Source organism: Indicator indicator, chromosome 4 (genome assembly GCF_027791375.1).
Source record: "Indicator indicator isolate 239-I01 chromosome 4, UM_Iind_1.1, whole genome shotgun sequence".
NCBI classification, from domain to species: Eukaryota; Metazoa; Chordata; class Aves; order Piciformes; family Indicatoridae; genus Indicator; species Indicator indicator.
Genome location: NC_072013.1, coordinates 11129747 through 11148855, shown reverse-complemented (window position 1 = coordinate 11148855; position 19109 = coordinate 11129747). Strand labels below are relative to the sequence as shown.

At 42.4% G+C, this 19109-nt stretch overlaps 1 protein-coding gene across 5 annotated transcripts in view; it reads left to right on the top strand.

The window, feature by feature from the left end:
• AMBRA1 (autophagy and beclin 1 regulator 1) overlaps positions 1-19109 on the top strand; it is a 131014-nt gene that overhangs the window by 68336 nt on the left and 43569 nt on the right. For all 5 annotated transcript variants that reach the window (XM_054380680.1, XM_054380679.1, XM_054380678.1 and 2 more), the window contains 3 exons: positions 5493-5603; positions 12800-12988; positions 13407-13561. In XM_054380680.1, coding sequence (XP_054236655.1) covers positions 5493-5603; positions 12800-12988; positions 13407-13561 — 455 coding nt within the window. The remainder of the gene's footprint in view (positions 1-5492; positions 5604-12799; positions 12989-13406; positions 13562-19109) is intronic.

The window sequence follows — 19109 nt, the reverse complement described above, 5'->3', positions numbered from 1 at the left end:
GTTCCATATGTAGCAGGGTGACATGTGCAGGAACTTCTCTATAGGGTGAAGACCAGAGAAACAAGAATTCTCTTTATTAAGGAGAAAAATTATCAGCTTACTTGGTGAAGTGTAAACAATTCAGATAAGTGGGAAGTGCATTTGAAAAGGGCTTTAACCTCTTCTAGTCTCCCTAAGGGAAAACTGGACCCTACCTTCAAGACAAACTCTTCCCAGATGCATTTCTGTAATAGTTGTTATATGACCAGAGAAAGGAAGATCTCCAGCACCAGGAAGGTAAGATGTCAAAGAGCCATCTGTACTGGGGATGGAGTCTTTGCACAGGGTGTCTGTTTGTTTGTGTTTCTTGCAATAAGCTGATTTCCTTTTGAAATCTGAAACTTGGGCCTGGAAAATTCCCCTTCCTATATGATGCTTGCATTGTTCAAAATGTGAGTGAAGCCTTTGGGCACTTAAGTGATGTCCTATCAGGACTGTCATCTTCATTACCTGCAGCTGAGGCCTGCTCCGATTCCCATAGCTGATAGCATGCAGAGTCCTTCAATCCTAAGCATTCTCCTTTTGAAAGGAAATATTGCAACAGGAATGAGCATGAATGGGAAATTGCATTTCTTCTTATGGGATAAAGGAAAAATAAAAGCCTTTGAAGGGTTCAGCCTTCAGAGAACATAGACCTCTTTTTGAGGCTTTCTTAGTTAATATGAAATATAAGATCTCTTCAGTGCCTAGCATATGCCTAAATACCCTTAGTAGCATTTTGTGCATCCATTCATGAAAATCATTCTGTCCAGTTCCTATTTGCAGCTTGCTGGTACAGTGAAAACCAAGCAGAATAAATCCTTGAAAGCAGAAGGTTACAATGCATACTGTTTCTACAGCATTAGCCCAGTTTTAGATAGGTAGCTCGGCCGCTTCAAAGGCCATGTCTTCATGGTAGCCTGGAACAGATGTTTGCTGAGACTTGTCAAGTTCATATTCAGGATTTAATATATTTACTGTGATCAAAGGTAGTCCCCAAAACCAGGCTACCTCATAAAATACTTTAGGGTCAGAGATGTGCAGGTACCTGTTATACCTCCGCTAGGCTTCGCAGATCCATAATCACTTTTCAACTGAATTCAAATTGCTTCAGAACTGGTTGGAAGAATCTTGTTGTATCGCAGCAAAGAGCTTTATCTTTGGCTCATCAAATAGATTTGTCCTGTGTTTTGAGCTTCCTGGAGCCTGGATTATAGTGAATCTAGAACTAGTGAATGTAAAACTCATGAGCTGTGATAGACTCTTTCTGCAAGTATAGAGGATAACCTCCCTAGCATTAGCTGCAGTTACGAAGGGGCTCATAAAGAGGTAATTACTTCTCAGGGTACTCATGCTTAAAGATGCAAGTACTAATCCAGGGGGACTTTTATACCAGGGCCTAATCACTGTCTCAAATTGAGTCACAAATTAGTTTAGAGACTTCTTTTAAGAGCAAGGGATCTAGGCTAGAGAAAAAATGAGCTGATTTCTGTTAAATAAATGGGAAAGAAATTCCCATATAATATAGATGCTTAATGTTCTTGAAACTTGTACCAGAGGTACGTATGCGTAGTTCTGAAGTAGCTTTTCCTTGGAGAGTCTGATGGTAATAATGTGAAAGTACCCTGCTTTCCACTGAGCGAGTGCTGGAGTGCCACGGAAAGTAGTGTCTTTGCACCACTTTCCCCTTCCCCCCCTTTCAGTCTAAACTCAGACATTGGCTTGCAGGGCTTGATTCATAAATGAGCAATAGCTGACTGGCAAAGGTTCGTTTCTTCACATGCCAAGATGAGTTGGACCCTCTGAGACTGATGGATAAATATCTGTCACATGTAGGTGGCCTATAAGAAAAGATTTCAGTATTTAAATTTTTTTAAGTCTTTGTTAAGACTTCCCCCCCAAAAAAAAACTCTCTTGTCATGTGCTGAGTGGAGGTGGATGGAGATTGGGGCGGTGGGGGAGAAGGGGGAGCTGCTGAAAGCATTTCTCTTCACTTCTGCCATCACCCAGTGTTTATTACGCAGTGATAGACAGACGCAGGAAAGCTGCCAATCAAACCTACGTTCACTGCATTTCAATTGGCCTTTGCTTTGGATTTCAGCATTTTGAGATCTACATCATCTCTGCAGTGAAAGGTCGTTCTGTTCATGAGGATGACAAGCCCAAGACCCTCGGGTACCCACTGCAGTCATTTGTGATCCCATCAGACAGGGGAAGAACTAGAAATCAGGGCATACTGTCAAGTGCTTGGTGAGGACTGCTGCTTGTAAGAGCTGATCTGCTGCTGCTCACATTTAAGAAGCTGAAGTTTGCCTCTAGGTTACACTAGAACTTAAGAAGCAACAGCACACCCAGGATGAAACCCTGACTGGGCAAAACTAGCTGAGAATGAGTTCTCACACAGCACAGTGACCAAAACCCCTCTAGTGAGGATTTTCATTTTCTTAAGTCTTCCACCCGTGGTGTTCCCTGCCAAGGAATGAAAAAAGCAAGGAACAAAGGTTAGGATATCATAGTTATGTACTGGGTAGTATTTTTTTCCCTAAATTGAATGTCTGAAGCATTTGCACACTTTTAATCATCTTCACTGTAGGGCAGTGCATATATGCGTGCAGGAGGCTTCCTGCAGCACTTGTGATATACAAATGTCGTTCCACTTTGTTGTATGTAGCTAGATATAATTTAATAATAGCACTTCTCAATTACTTAATTGGTATAAGTAGAGGTAATTACTTAATAAAAACGTCTAGATCATGGATTTGCCATTAATGTTAGGCACTCTGGTTTGGAGCCTTTGAGAAATAGACCAAATCATTCTGGACATGCACATTTCTCTCTATGAACCTTGCTACACCCTGTGACCTAATCTTGTTGATAAATGTATCTGTTACCTGAAGCGTTGCCATTACTTGATAGCTTTTGCTGGCACTGAAATTTGTGCAGTGCTGCCCTGTCGATGGGGAGGACCTGCTTTTTCTTCCATTGTTAGCTTTTTCTTGTAGGATGTGACAGCTTCTGGAGGTGAAAGGGAAGCAAGATTCAAATTAACACCATAACTAACCTGAAGAATCCAGGGAAAGGAATGAGAAGACCAGAATTTTTACAGGGAGGGAAAAAAAATAAATTCAAAGCCATTTACCAATGGGGTTTTTTTTGTGGTACTTGTAGCAGTAGGTGCAACAGTTGTGTGAGCCTGAAGAACTTGCTCTTTGTGGAGCAGTTGATTTTGCTAGGCTTTTGTGATGCAGAGAGAGCTGGCTGGCAATTGCTCTCCTAGGATATGTTATTCACCAGTTTATGTATTACTTGCTATGCATACAAAAGTTGTCCTCATTGCATAATAGGTGATGACTTTGTAATGTTCATCTGTAATAAGATTAATATTCTTGATTTATGTGCCCTGAATAGTACTACTGTTGCCTGTCCTTGCAGGGTGGTCTCCTTGTCTGACTCAGTCCTGTAAGGCAGTTGCTACCTAGATGGTGATGTTAGTTACTGTTTCCCTGCAGCAAGTCCCACCCGTTGAAATTTGTACAGCAAGGAGTTTTCTGTTCTCCACCTCGTGGTTGGAGGTGAGACAGCAGAAGAGCTGCCCTAGTGAACCAAACTCAGGCTTGCAGTGGCACTTGTAAAGGTGAAGCAACGTTAAATTTGTCTGTCTTCCACTTCTGGTAGCAAAATGTAGTTTCATTAATGTGTTGAGTTTGCTTTCTCCAGAGCATATCTTTTGTTTAGAGGAGCACTTTATTTTGGGGAATATGAAGAACAAGGCTGTGGGCACATGTAAGAGCAATGGAAATGTTCTTATTTCTGCTTTCCAAGTGATATGTCTGTATCTGGCAGAAGCAGATACAGAGACTGAGCAGAAGTGTGGTGGAGATTCGTTGACTGCTGGAGGCCTGGCACAGTTGAGTACGTTCTGTGTATTGGCTTTGGCTGAGCTGGCCAGGACCAAACCACCACAGTGTCAAGCTGTTGGCTCAGAAGGTTTCCTCTTGGCTTATTGCTGAGCTTTCTCCAGAAGAAAAACTCAGGACTCGAGACAGCTTATTGATGAAAAGAGGGCTAGCAGCAGCCTTCTTGATGCCTTTCTCTTTATTTATCAGCACCAGTCTAAAACTCACTTCTTTACTTTGCCCTGCCCCACCTTGTTCTTTACTTTGCAGAGAAAACATAAACCCTGTTTCTGTGTGTCTTCAGGCTTTTGTGTTTTGTTGGGGTTTGATAAGAAAAGTAAAACTCCAGCCACCCTGGTCTCCTCATCTTCCTCTCCATGACTTCTGTTTGTTAGCAGTTAGCAAGCTTTTCGGTGTCTGCGCAGGCCTGCTGTGTACTGGATAGGCAGCTGTCAGTTATGCCTCTTCCCTGCTGTGGCAGCAGACTCCTCAGCCAACCCTTCTGGGGTAGTGAAGCCACTGACTTTTCTGCGCCCTTCCCACTGGAGACAATGTGGAGATGCTGAAGCCCAGACTCGAGGCTATGCTTTTCCTCATTTGTGCTTGGGCATGGTCTTGTTTTCCCCTCTCTTATCAATTTTATTACCTCGAGTTGCACTGGGTGCCAGCATGTGTGTGTAGTACAAGGGCATATGAAAGCCTTAGAGACTGTAAATAGCATGAAATTTTTGATTCTAGTACTATTGTGGGAGAACTGTTTCTTCTGTTCACTTTTCTCTCTAGGGATTGCATTTAATGCCTCTGAGCTTTCTCATGTGCCAGCTTCAGCTACCAGTGGCAGTTCCTTTCTGCCTGGAAAATAATGTTTTGTGCTAGTTTCTGAAGTATTCTGCTTAGTCTTCTGGATGGTTAAGCAAGGATCATGTCATTTTCCTGAAGCCAAGGCAGTCCTTGGTTGGTTAAGCAAGGGTCATGCCATTTGCCTGCAGTCAGGGCAGCCCTGGTCTGCTGTAGTTTGGGCCACCCAGAGCAGCAAAGGACCAGCTTTGTAGGTCCTACTTGCTAATATTTTGTTACAATCCTGACCATGTGACAAATATTGTGGGCAAACTCTATCTTCTGAGTGGAGTTTACAGCGGTAGCAGGGATTATGGCCGTGAATCCGTGTGATTTGCCAGGGCAGTGCTTTTCCTTGGCAGGTTTCCTGGTCTGCCTCCATAACTGTAGTAGAATATTTTGGGTCTGTTAAAATACAGCTTCACTGGTACCAGTAAATAGAATTCATTTGCATCAAATGAAATGATTAGGATTTCTACCTTGTGAGTCTGGGCAGGTCTTATCTCTCGTCGACTTTCTTTTCTTTTAGAAATGTGTTGCAGGAGGGTGCTTTCCTGTTTAATTTCCTGTGCTCTGTGGCTTACTTAGGAGCTGTTGCCATTTCTGTAAACAAGGTTCCTTTAAGAATCTAGTGTTTCACATACTAGATTTTTGAAAGGTTTTTCTATGTTTTGTCTCCCCAGTTCTTTTCTGGATAATCTCCTGGAGGTTAAGTTGCTAATAATTTCTCCTTTTCTTTAGGTGCTGTGATTGGGGATGGCCAGTCAGCCGTGGCCAGCAACATTGCCAATACCACCTACCGACTCCAGTGGTGGGACTTCACTAAGTTTGATCTGCCTGAAATCAGCAATGGTAAGCTGGAAAAAATATCAGTACTTTCTTTCAAGTCTATACCAACCAGAGCTGCCAGAAGCTCTAGGACCTTCCAAATGTAGCTGTATGTTGCAGGCCTTGGATTCCTTGATTGTCTTGCTGCATTGCCAACTGTAAAACACTTAGGTTTTTCAAGAAAGTTGACTAAATGCATGCAAAGCTGTTCCTGCTCTGCCTACCTTGTGTATTCTTGCTGTCATCAAATCCATGCATAAGATGGGCCTTTTTTCTGAGCATTCTCATGGAAATACACAGTCCTCTTAGAACAATTCTGTATCCAATCTCCTCATTCTTCCACCAGAAATTTTCTTGGGATATTGTCTCCATACTTTTACATTGGAACTTGCTAATAAATTTGGTCTGAATTCTTGCAAGTTACTGACATCAGTGTGGGTTAAAGGGCTGCAATAAATTTTGGGAACCAGGGCTCTGGGCTGTTGCTTACCACGGTGGTGCAAGCCAAAGGAAGTAGGTGTAGCTCCTAGCCATTTGCAAAAGCAGTGATTTGCCCTCTATCTCAGGTGAAATGAGTCAAGAATATGAGCAATATTGCTGATACTAAAACAATTACTTACTTTCTCCTTCCCTTGGTGAAAATCAGACTATTTCACTTGTGTTCTGTGGTGTAAGAGAGAGTGATTGCCCATTGGAATGGGATGCCCAGGGAGGTGGTGGAGTCACTATCACTAGAGATGTTCGAGAGAAGACTGGAGGAGGCACTTAGTGCCATGATCTAGTTGATTGCTTAGGGCTGTTGGACTGGGATGATCTTGGAGGTCTCTTCCAACCTGGTTGATTCTATGATAAGCTAGCTCTTCATAGTGGAAGAGACTTCCTTATGCAGGCACAAGCATTTTTGATGTTTGTGGTAAGCTGATGAAGGAAGGACTTTTGCGGGGCTTAAACTAACTTGACTGGAAAGGCTATTTTTAACCCAGAATGGTATCCTGATATAGCTTGCTGCACAGCTGCAGAAATGTTTATGGCAGGCTGAGATGAAGACAGGAGTTAGGATATTCATGAATGTTTTTTTGCACAGTGATTTGTAGATTAGGTCATCTCTGTGCATATGTGAAATTCATTGCTTGACTTATCAGCAAAAAACCCAAATTGGCTTCTGCTCTAAGAGACTGACTTTTTTAGAGAGAGCAGAGGGTCTTTTTTTAGAAAGACTTTGTCTTTCACAGGTAGCCATTGAAATGAATTAATAGAAAGTTACTGCCAGTTTCAGCCTTATCTGTTCTGCAGTTCTAGAAATGATGTGTCTGACAGTAGAGATCTTTGTGGAGTACTGTCCTGTTGCTTAACATGGCATACTGAAATCACAGAATGTTTTGAGTTGGAAGGGAACTTTAGAGGTCGTTTAGTCCACGCCTTCTGCCATGGCAGGAACATCTTTCAAAAGATCAGGCTGCTCATCCAGTGTAACCTTGATGATGGGACACCCACAGCATCTCTGGGCAACCTGTATGGAGCCCTTTATCTCCCAGTCCCTAGGAAATCAGAGAAGCTGGTGTAAAGCCACCAGTAGCCAATCCCTTACAAAAAGCTTTCTTACTGTGTCATTTTTACAGGTGAAGTATTTGGCCTTTTTGTCTCATCTCCTTCTTTCTTGATGTTTGTAGCCTGGTGGGAAATAAAAGCCCTGCTTCCAGATGGTAACTCTCGATATTGTAGAGGGGCAAGATGCTCTGTATTTTGTCTTAGAAAACCATTCTGCCTCTTGGGAAGGAGCATGCAGAGTCATCTTGAAAGCAGAATACTATGTTGACTTTGTGTGCCAGTTCCTTCATGAGTCTTGTTAAGTGCCAAGCTTTGTAGTACTAGTATGAAGTTGTAGGCTGAGGATCAGTGCTCAAGGCAAAGTTTTTTGCGGTGTGGTGGCAGTTGACTTTCCATGGTCCAGCCAGGCTCTGGAGCAGAATAAAAATGAAGTCAGAGGGGAAATGATCTTGCTGTTGACTTAAGTGCTTTAGGACTTCTCTGTAAGCTTGTAAAGGCTCTGAAGAGACTTTGCAGCTGCTAATAGCTTTTGCTTTTTCTTTTCCCCTCCCCCCCCCCCCCCCTTCATCTGGTTCCTGAGGGGAAGGCTCTTGCTATAAAAAAAGCATAAGATGTCTGCCTATCACTTACGGAATCCCATAGAAAATAAAAACCATCTGCTCCTTAAGACGTCAGTATTTCAATCTTTTCCCTCTTCCCTACCAGGACACTTCCATTATGAAATAGCCCAATTTCTAGATAATTGGAAGCTATGGTTTCTGTGGTTACCATGCCTTTCTTGCAAGCATGGCTCCTGCTATAAGCCCATCCCAGCACTTCTGACTTCCCACTTTGTGCTTGTCCATCGGGATTTATTACCATTGGGAAATGTTCAGCTTTACTCTGCTTCTACCTTTTTACATGCCAAGCCCATCTCTGGTATTTCTACATTGTTAGCACTATCTCCTTCCACCAAGATGTAGTAGGGATGTATGAAGATGTAGCAACTGTGCTCACCCTAAAACAAACATTTGCCAAGCTTGCGTAGCCACGGAACAAAGGCAAGCTGTAAATTTGCCATGGCACGTGAATTTGTAGAATTCTGTGAAGCTAAATGTGTAACAGTGGAGTGGTGGGTTGGAGGAGGTTTTTTCTGACTCTTCATGATCTTGGAAATGATGTTTTCCCAGGAAAGCATGTGACCTCAATAGCTCCTTTTATTCCCCCATCATTTCCAATAAATCAGAGGTGGTCATGAGAGACAATTTGCTTCCAGAGGGGGCTGTTGCACTTCCTGGGACTGACCTAAGCCACAAGTGGTTTGGAAGTTCAGGCAGATGAAATGATGCAGCTGAAGTTTGGGACTGCCTGCCAGCTCTACTCTCCATCAAAGAAATGACTCTGTGGCCAACCTCCATCTCTGAGCAACTCTTCTTCCTGTTTAATTATAACAGAGAAAAGATAGTTTGGAAGTAGGATGTTTTCCGTTGGAGCAGACACGTCTTAGCAAGTGACAGCAGTGTGAGTAGCAGAGTCCTGTGATCTCAGCAGCTGGACCCCAGGACCCTTCAGAGCCCTGGGATCAGGACTCAGCTCTGTGGCAGTGATCTTGCTAAAGCTCAGTCAAACAAACAGACAGAAGAGGGCTCCAGTGGTCTTGGGGAAGTAACTTTGTAGGAACTTGAGCAATTTTAGGCTCTGTCTTGTCTTTTCTTAATTAATTGCAAAATGGAAAAAGATGGCTTCAGATTTCCTCTCTCCTTTTGCCAGGTTTGCTTTTAATAACTCTGAAATGAACATGGCTTGGTCTTTAACCTGCAGTTGTCAGTCACATCAGCTTTGGAGTGGGGAATACACTTGGCAGCAGACAAGAGGCTATCTCTGGCACTTATGTAATATATTAGTAAGTGGTGCATATCCTTAAAATTTCCCACAGCTAAGTATTGAATCCGATCAGTGTACAACAGAGCCTTTACACAGGTAAAATGTTGGAAGGATTTATCTCTTGTTTATGTCTTCTGAATATAGTTTTTCTTGTGCTACTCAGCTGCTCATTATTTCATTTTCTAGTCATTGTGGCTGAACTGGTCCAGTTCTTCCACAGTTACGCATCAGGAGTTTGTCCTGTTCTGACACTGGCTGGGACTTGAGGATGGTGATCTGATCAATGCTTACTGATCCACATTGGGCTGCTGAAGAACTTATAAGAAGAAAAGCAGGGGAAAAAGCATACTAATTGCTAAATTGGAGCAGCTGTTAGGAAAGTGTCATCCTTAAGGGTGACTGGGAGCGGATGGTGTGCCCAGCACTCTTTTCCTTTGGCAAACAGTGCTGTTGCTGCCGGCATTCCAGGCCTTCCCCAGCTTCAAGCATAATTATGCTGTAGGTGTAGGCACTCCAAGTTGGCACAACAGCTTGATTAATTTGTTGTCTGATGTTTCTTTTGATCTGTTCTGTCAGCTTGGTGGCTGCATTAACAACAAAAGAAAACGAGATGAAAGGGCAGCCTTGTTGTAAATGGTTTTACAAAAATAGTGTGGTTGGGTTTTTTTCCCCTGAAAATCTTGTGTATTAGCTTCATTTTTATAGACCAGGCCTCAGGCTCAAAGAAATCAAACAGCTTGTGGCTTTGTTGAATGCATCTTCCCTGTATCTTGGGAATTTCTTAGATGCTGTTCCTTAAAATGAAATCTCTTGCTGAGATCTCCACTTCTCAATGTTTAGACTTCTGGTGGCACTGTAGGCTGTTTTGGTTCTAGGTTAAGTGCTGTCTGAGTCCCTCATCCTTGTAAATGGGGGAAGAGCAAAGAACCACAATAATGTGACTCAAATATTCAAAGACTGAAATAAAGGACACGCTTTCTTGTTCAGTGCAACTTGCATCTACAGTGTTTTATGTTCAAGGCTGGTAGATGGTTCACTTCTGGCAGGGGAGCTCACAGTCTGTTTTCTTAAGAATTACTCAGCATGTGTAACCAACTTCAAATAAAGAACAAGACAGGTTGGCCATCTTTGTGGGTTGCTCAACAAAAACCTCTGTGCTGTAACGAGGTGGGGGAGAAAAAGGAAAAGCGAAAAAGGAATCTAAACAAAACAGCAAAACCAACCAAGCAAAACAATCAAACATACAATACATGTTTCATTTTCCCCAGTCATCTTCCTAGGTCTTTGCTGGACTTACTACCATTTAGAGTTTACATTTTCTTGAACATGGCTGACCAAGTCTGTGCCCATGATCCTGCATGTGATCTCAGCACAAGGTTGTGTACTAGCACTGATACTCCTGTTTTTAAGTGAAGTTTAGGATATTACATCAGGCTCAGTCTTTGCTGTGATCTCCAAAAGTTAATTCTCTCTTCCATTTCAATTTTGTTGTGTCTCTGTGTGCTTCAGTTCACTGTGTGATCTGATCATGCTCTGTTAATGAAATTACCCAACGTTATCAACAAAATTCATCAACAGCTCCACTCTGTGCCTAGCCCGTTGAAAAAAGCTAAAAAATAGGTCTGGTTTTGAAGTGAGTCACTGAAGAACTCTGCAGGAGTCCTTCTAGTTGGACAAGTATTACAGTAGTTCAACCTATTGTCCGCTAATTCACAGTATATAACTCCAGTTCTTGTTTTGATGCCCATCTTAATGAGTACTTAAGTGAAGCCTAGACATTAAATATAAGAGCAAGTACTGGTAAAAGAATTTAGTGTAGGCTTTATTCTATTGCCTTTGTTCAGCTAGCTTCAGACTAAGCACTCAGGAATCTTGTCTTCTGCTGGACCTTCTGTTCTTTGAAGGACCATGTGTATTTTAAATTCTGTTATTACAGCACTGGCAGTGCTTTTTTTTTTTTCTATTCGGCACCTCTGTGTTTATACTAGGCTGAAAATTACTGTTTTTAGCAGCTTCGAGACTGGAAAAAGGGTTGTGAATAAATTTGGAGTACAGGTGTAGGTGGTTTGGTACAGAATGTAATTACATAGTCCACTTTTTATCCTTGTCTTTTTCATCAACTGTCCCTGGAGCTGATACTCAACCATGTAGGAAACCAGTTCCCAGGAAGAATGTCTTAGAGACCAGAACTAAATATGAGGTTCAGCAAATGTCTTAAATCAGCAGTGCTAGAAGAAAGAGCAGTCAGTCTGTATCTCTGTCATGACTTCTTTTTCTGCTGCTGCAAGCGTCTGTGTGGTCTTGTGGCATACCAGGTTACTAGGCTGGGAAACCGTTCTGGCTAAGAAGTGACCCAGACAATAGTCAGTCATTTCTCAGCCATATCACTTCCCTGATGTAGCTTGCTTTCCTCAGAAGTGTTGGAAACAAAGGGCAGGGATTGTTTCTTCTGGCAGCAGCAGCAGTTTGCTAAAGCATTGAGTTACAGTCTTAATTTGATTTGGAAGTTCAGACTCTGAGAAGTGTGTGCAAAGCATTCTTGACGCTGTTCTTTTGTTAAACTGATCAGGAATTTATCCCAAAAGCTACCTTCATAAATTCATCTGTAATTTTAGCTGAACAAATCAAAGCCATTTCTAGGTTGGGCATGGTCTGACAGTTTAGAAGAGAATTTCTGGACTGTAGAAGTTGATATGCTCCGCATGAGCTTAAGTATATGAGATGGGGTGTTCAGTTTTTTAGCATGCCGAGTTTCTATATTGCAAACGTGGACTTTATTTCCATTTTTTTTTAATGTTTCTACCCCCTTGAGTTTAAAAATACTACAATCTGAAATATCCCCATCCCCAAAATAGTGTATGCAGTTTCAGCTCCAAACCTCCTGAATAACTGCAGCAGGTTTAGTGCTGCAAGTGGAGCACATTTACATTAGGCTGAGAGAGTGAACATAATTCCAGCGTTGTTTTATCAAGCCACCATTGAACTGCCGGTGATGACAGTGCTAGAAGGTCTTGGAAACTCATTGCACTGGGAATGGCACAAGTGCATAGCAAGATTCAGCAGCCCGAAGAGCTAGTCTGCATATGCAAGACATGGAGGGGAAAAGATTTGTATGAGGTCAGCCAGCAGCTCACCAGCAGAGACACAGCAGAACTTGTGTTTTGTTAATTGCTGCTCACCAACTTGTCTGCTGAACAGTGCCTTCACTGATTGCATGAGTGGCTCAAATACCGGACTAATTAAATGGAGGACTGGCTGAAGAAGTCTTTGCCCTTTCTCACTCAGTTTATCCAAGATTGGTGTAAAAATCAGCTGTCAAAAATGAATGTCTGTATCTGCAGGGAAATTTTTCTCTCATCTCCTGTTTATTGGAGATAAGGGGAGCTGGAACTAGGGGCTCCATAAGAGAAGGGGAAATGAATTCAAGTGTACTGTTTCTAATGATACCACTGCTGGAGTTTGTCAGAAAGTCACAATTTAAGACTTTGTTTAAACTGTGCTGTCCTTTGCAAAGGATGGTGTAATGCTCAACAGAGGAGGGATTTGATAAAGTGCAATTGCCACTATTTCTTGGCTGATTGCTCCAGGAGGTGAGTAGATTTAATTTCCTAGGCTCATTGCAGCATCTTATCTCCGTTTTGGAGCAAGTTTTACATTAATCAGGGTATTAACATTTCATAAACTTTGAGAGGAAGCTAAATGTCTTGAGTGCCTTTTGCATGTACTGTCCAGTTTGAGGCATTAGGTTGGGCAGAGAATAAAGCTTTACATCTGGCTGCTCTAATCACTGTTCCCTTCCTCCTTTGCAGCCTCTGTGAACGTGCTTGTTCAAAACTGCAAGATTTACAACGATGCTAGCTGCGATATCTCTGCTGACGGGCAGCTGCTGGCAGCTTTCATTCCCAGCAGTCAGAGAGGCTTCCCTGATGAAGGAATACTGGCTGTGTATTCTTTGGCACCTCACAACTTGGGCGAGATGCTTTACACAAAGCGGTTTGGTAAGCATTGCAGCAAGAAGTCAGGGTGGGCAGAGGTGTGAGAAGTTACCTCAGAACTCAGCCTTCAGTGAAAAATGTAGTAGTCTGAAGCTCAGTGGCCTTCCAGCCAAGCACAAATACAGTACTTCTGGGGAGAAGCATTTGGTGTGATCTGAACGTGTAACTGGTACAGGGAGCTACTTAAGAATATCTTTTATTCCTTAGAGAGCTTCATTGTCTTGGTGGGGGAGGACTCTTGCAGCAAGGAAATGTCTTGCAACATTTATGCTTGTGCAGATGTTACATTTCTCTGCCCCTTGTAAGAATGAGTCTAGCATGTCACACATTATGGGCATGCTTGGATTGAAGAAGCTGTGAGGATGAAGTATGGGAAGGGAAGTCAACCTGTGAGAGAAATGACCCCTCCTTCTCTTCACAGGCCCTAATGCCATTTCTGTGAGCCTGTCTCCAATGGGCAGGTACGTCATGGTGGGACTGGCTTCCCGGCGTATCCTCTTGCACCCCTCCACGGAACACATGGTTGCTCAAGTCTTCAGGCTGCAACAGCCCCACGGTGGAGAAACCTCTATGAGGGTGAGTGATACGTGTTCTGCTTCTGTGTGTTTTCATCAGTGATTTTGTGTTACTTTGGCTCTAGCCCAGTAGCTAGTTGCTGGGTTATGAAAGCAAAGAGGAAGCGTGCTCCAGGCCCACTGAATAATAAACATGTGAAGGAATTTATTACAGAGATATGCAAACATGGCAGGAGAATATAAATATAACACAATTGTGGAACTTTACTCTGATTTCAAATATGATGACAAGCAAATACATTTCCTGTCATGGAATATATTCCTAAGTATGGGTATCATTCACAGTACCTAGTGGGTTTTCTATAATTCCTCAGGTAGTATACATCCTGTTTGTGGTACTGCAATTGGCTTTGCTGAGGGAATTTTTCACCTGGGGTTTCAGGATCACTTCCTAACATTCCTAAAAATTACTAACCTGTGGGAGAGAAGCCACCAGCAGTTTCAGGAAGGGGTCAGTGCCAAACTTCCTATCATACTTGCAGACTGAAGATGAGGCTTACCACGCCTTTGCCAAAGAGGGTTTTTTGTTGGCTATTTATTTGTGAGCTTTCTATGTATATGTGAGAATATTTTTTGCAATGGAATTATCTTCCTGTACCTCTGTTTTGTGAGAGAGCTGAACCACAACCTCCTCTAACTCGTTTAATACCTGAGGAAAAAACCGTCATCTTTTTGCAAACTGGCAAGTTGAGTTAAGAGAACAGGTATAGAATCATAGAATCAAGAAGGCTGGAAGAGACCTCAAAGATCATCGAGTCCAACCTGTCACCCTAAACCTCATGACTATCTAAACCATGGCACCAAGTGCCACGTCCAATCCCCTCTTGAACTCCTCCAGGGATGGTGACTCCACCACCTCCCTGGGCAGCCCATTCCAATGGCCAACCACTCTCTCTGTGAAGAACTTTCTCCTCACCTCCAGCCTAAACCTCCCCTGGCGCAGCTTGAGACTGTGTCCTCTTGTTCTGGTGCTGGTTGCCTGGGAGAAGAGACCAACCCCCTCCTGGCTACAACCTCCCTTCAGGTAGTTGTAGACAGCAATGAGGTCACCCCTGAGCCTCCTCTTCTCCAGGCTAAACAGTCCCAGCTCCCTCAGCCTCTCCTCATAGGGCTTGTGCTCAAGGCCTCTCACCAGCCTCGCTGCCCTTCTCTGGACATGCTCCAGCAATTCAACATCTTTCCTAAACTGAGGGGCCCAGAACTGGACACAGTACTCAAGGTGTGGCCTAATCAGTGCTGTGTACAGGGGTACAATGACCTCCCTGCTCCTGCTGGCCACACTATGCCTGATGCAGGCCAGGATGCCATTGGCTTTCTTGGCCACCTGGGCACACTGCTGGCTCATGTACAGGCGCCTGTCAACCAGTACCCCCAGGTCCCTTTCCACCTGGCTGCTCTCCAGCCACTCTGACCCCAGCCTGTAGCTCTGCATGGGGTTGTTGTGACCAAAGTGCAGCACCCGGCACTTGGACTTGTTGAATGCCATCATGTTGGACTCTGCCCATCTGTCCAGCCTGTCAAGGTCCCTCTGCAGAGCCTTCCTTCTAACAGATCAACACCTGCTCCCAGCTTGGTGTCATCTGCAAATTTACTGATGATGGACTCAATCCCCTCATCCTGATCATCAATAAAGATATTGAACAGGATGGGGCCCAGCACTGATCCCTGGGGGACACCACTAGTGACAGGCTGCCAGCTGGATGTGGCACCATTCACCACCACTTTCTGGGCTTGGCCCTCCAGCCAGTTCAGTGGAGCACAACAGCTGTTCAGTGAAAGTTTAGGATGGGACAAACCATGTCCAGTTGATAATGCCCAAAAAAAGTTGACTAGGCAGAACTAAATCATTTTGAAAGCTGGAATTTGGCTGGATTCAGTTTTTAGGCCATGTATTCAAGTGACTCATTGCAAATAAGTTCTCTCTCCTTTTTGTTTTGGGGCATAACTTGACCATAGTGGAATTAATTCCATGAACAGCTTTTTTTCTTTTTTTTTCCCCTGTAGGTTTTTTTTTTTTCCATCCCTTTAAAAAAAAAATGTCTTATTGTAAAAGGTCAAATGTTTATTACTTTTGGCAGAGCTTTCCCAGTGAAGAGTTGAAGTAAGCAATTTGTCTAGTGGCTTGGCACTGAGGTGAGACTTGTCTGTAAAAGAAATTGCTTGATTCACCTTCAGATGCTGTAGTTGCTCTCCAGACTGCTTCATTATTCAGGGAGGGTTATCTCAGCTGCATCATTACATGAGCTGCTTTAACTGATAGAGAACTCTTGTTTATCATCATCTGCTCCATGTTATAAAGCAAGGGAATATCAATGATGAGGATGTTCTTTGGTGCACCAGTCAGCACCTTTTTTCATCTCTGGTTCTGAGCTCTCATTCTGATGCCAGCCACTTAAGGTGAGAGAAAGAAATCAGAATGTATTTATGAAAAAAGCCCAATTTGGTCTGCAGGTACAGTTGGTGAAAGCTATGTCCAAATGATAAGATCACTAATTATATGGATTCAGTATCCTGCTAGATCACTTTAAAAGTGTAGTTTGCCCTGGTACTGTTTCTTTTTTGTCAGTTATTTTAAGATCCTAGTGAAATACATACATAGCTTTTACTGCTAGATATGGGAGTATCTCTTCCCACAGTCTTTTTACCATATCATAATAAGATAGAGAAGTCCTTTTAGCAAAAATCACATCTCTTCCTCTCATCCATCCTTTACATTTGCTCTAAACTCCAGTTGCTATGGCTTCTAGCCCTTTCATTTAGAGACTTTTTTTTTTTTTTGTAGCCAGCTACATCAGTGAGCTTCTGTCTAAATCTCCCATTTATTTCTTCATCTCCATTTCAAACAAATCTTCTGTGTTGTGTTATACTCTTCAAATGCTTGCTCTTACTCTTGCTCTTAGTCACCATTTAGTGAAGTAATGCTTTGTGTTCCTTTAATCTTCTTGTAATTCAATCTTCCAGCTTTCAGGGTTTGTTTTTTCTCATTTCTGAATTCTTTCTGAAATACCTTTTTTTTTTTTTTTTTTTTCCCCCCCCTCATTCTGGGATGTGTTTAAATATACATAATGTGATAAGCACAATTTTACCAGAAGCCTACAGAAGGTAGGTTTTCCTGCTGTTTTTGTTCTACAGGGCTTTACTTTATGCAGTTGAAAACCGTAGGGGTTTTTTGTTTGGGGTTTCTTTTTTTTGTTTTGTTGGGGGGTTTGTTTTATTTTGTTTGGTTTTTTTTTTTGTTTCTTTGCTGTTATGGTGCATTGAAAATTTTGTACCATTTTCCCCACTCTTGCTTTTCAGATTTGCTCCACATCACTGCACTCCTGTCTTTCTCATCTGCTCTAGTTCTGGATTATTTTTCTCCAGATGGATTGCATGTATTCTAAAGGTTGCTTTTTTCATCTTTCTTGCACATGTATTTTTAGCTTCTAAAAAAACTTTACCCCACGTTTTAAATCTACCAGTCTAGCAGGATTTGCTAAGTAATTCGTTGGTTTCCCCTTTCCCACATCATGTTTAAAGATGTTAAATATGTCTCATTTCTGACTGCTTTTGGACTTCCAGCTTTCTGCACGTGTTGCAGGGTCACAACTAGAACAATTTGAGTTAGTTTGGTTCAAGAACCTTCCTGCAGGATAGTGTTGAGTTTCAGTGTTGCAGAGTGGTGTCTTTGTTTAAAGAGCAGTGTGGTGGGTTGAAATTACCCCCAAATAATTTGGAGAATTACCCCCAAAATAAAATTGCCAGACCAGCTCAGTTGAAAGCAAATTTACAAGCAAACTAAAATCTAGAAATACGAAATGCAATGAATATGTACAAAATATACAATATTTATGTATATTTACAATTTATGAACAGCACAGAAACCTCCCTGGACAAAACCAGGGGGTTAGCAATAGCTTCCCCCTCTCTTTCCCCCTGTACAAGGGAAAAGAGAAAAAAGAGCCAGAGTAGCTTGTTAGTTACTTAGCCACAGGAAGAACACAGCCAAGGTTAGCAATAGCCAAGCACAAGCCACCAGCTAGTATCAGCTAGAGCGAAGAGCCAAGAAAGAGAAAATAGTTTGTGGAACTAACTTTATGTTAGTTATCAGACCAGTGGGATTATTTAGACCTTATCATTATTTCCCCTTTACGTCCAGTGGTAATTTATTTACATTCTACCACTTTCTACTCCAGATAGGTGGAAAATTTCCTGGGCATTAGCCTAAAGCTGCCACAAGTGGACAGATACAATTTTACTCCTGAATAAGAGTAAAATGAAATGCTCTCATTGAATTGGAGAGAAATAGAGAATCAGATTCAAAAATATACAGAAAAATACAGAATCCATGAATCCTTAATAGCTAATATGTGTACAGGATGCATGAACCCTCCCCCCCCCCCCAAACATTTCCCCTGCCAGACTAAACTACAAGCCCCAGTGCTCCTTTTCTCCCCCACCATTGCCTCCCTTCCATTAAGCCTAAGCAGGCCAGAATTGCATAGGACAAGTTAGGTCATAAACAGACCTACACCCCCCGTGTTACCAGATAAGGACTTCCTCCAGAGAGCTGAAAGGAGGGAGAAAAGAATCAGAAGCTAACTCTACAGCCAATTGTATAGGGATGCAGGACTAACGGGAAGGAAATACACCTTCCATTCCACCTCCTGGACACTCTGGACCTCCTGGAGGTCTGCACTTTATGGTTCTTAAAGGCACCCCAGCCTCTACTACCACACGTGGTGTGGGTCATCTTTGTACAGTCTGTAGGGCATGCCTGGAGAACAAAGCCATTCAATTTGTAAGTATTATTCCTTCATTAAGCTGTAAAAACTAATAGATCAACTATAGGTATTTCTCGTGTGTGAGTTTTGCCATAAGAGAGCTCTGTAAGTTTGTAATGTTTTTCAAGATGTGCAAAATGAAAACAGAGCGTGAGGTAGGAGACTTGATAATATTCTTAGCACCCTGCCTGTAGAGTGGCTGACATATTCTTATTCAGTTGTGTGAAAACCTGTTTGCAACTTGGCCAACACACCGTAGCAAAAGCTTCAGGAAACCTGGTGAAACTATTCTTCAGTCTGTAATTTAATGTTGCACATTAGAGAGAATCAGAAAGTGTCTTTGCCTCTGTGCCAACAACTTGTAATACGAAGCAGCTGTTACTCAACTTCTTAATTAAAAATAAGTCCTGGCCATGTTTTCAAGCAATGCTTTGTGGATGTTTAAATTTTACATTACTTGCAAAACTCCCAAGAGAAATGCTACATCAGATTCTATGAAAATCCTTCTAAGTTGTCTTGACAATTGTTTCTTCCTTCCCTGATGCCTCTGCATTTGCAGTCAATGAACTGGGAGAGTAGGGCTTGGCAGTGTGGACTATAAGGTGCAGCAAAATCATGGCAACCTGCTGAGGAGTGAAATACAGTGATTATTTCTACTTCTCTTTGGCTAGCAGTCAATGGTATGCAGGTTTCTATTCTCCAGAGGTTTTCCTTCATCTTGCTGGTGAAATAGAGGTTTTGAAGATGCAGTTAATTAGTTTTGTTATGTGAAGCTCTTAATACATT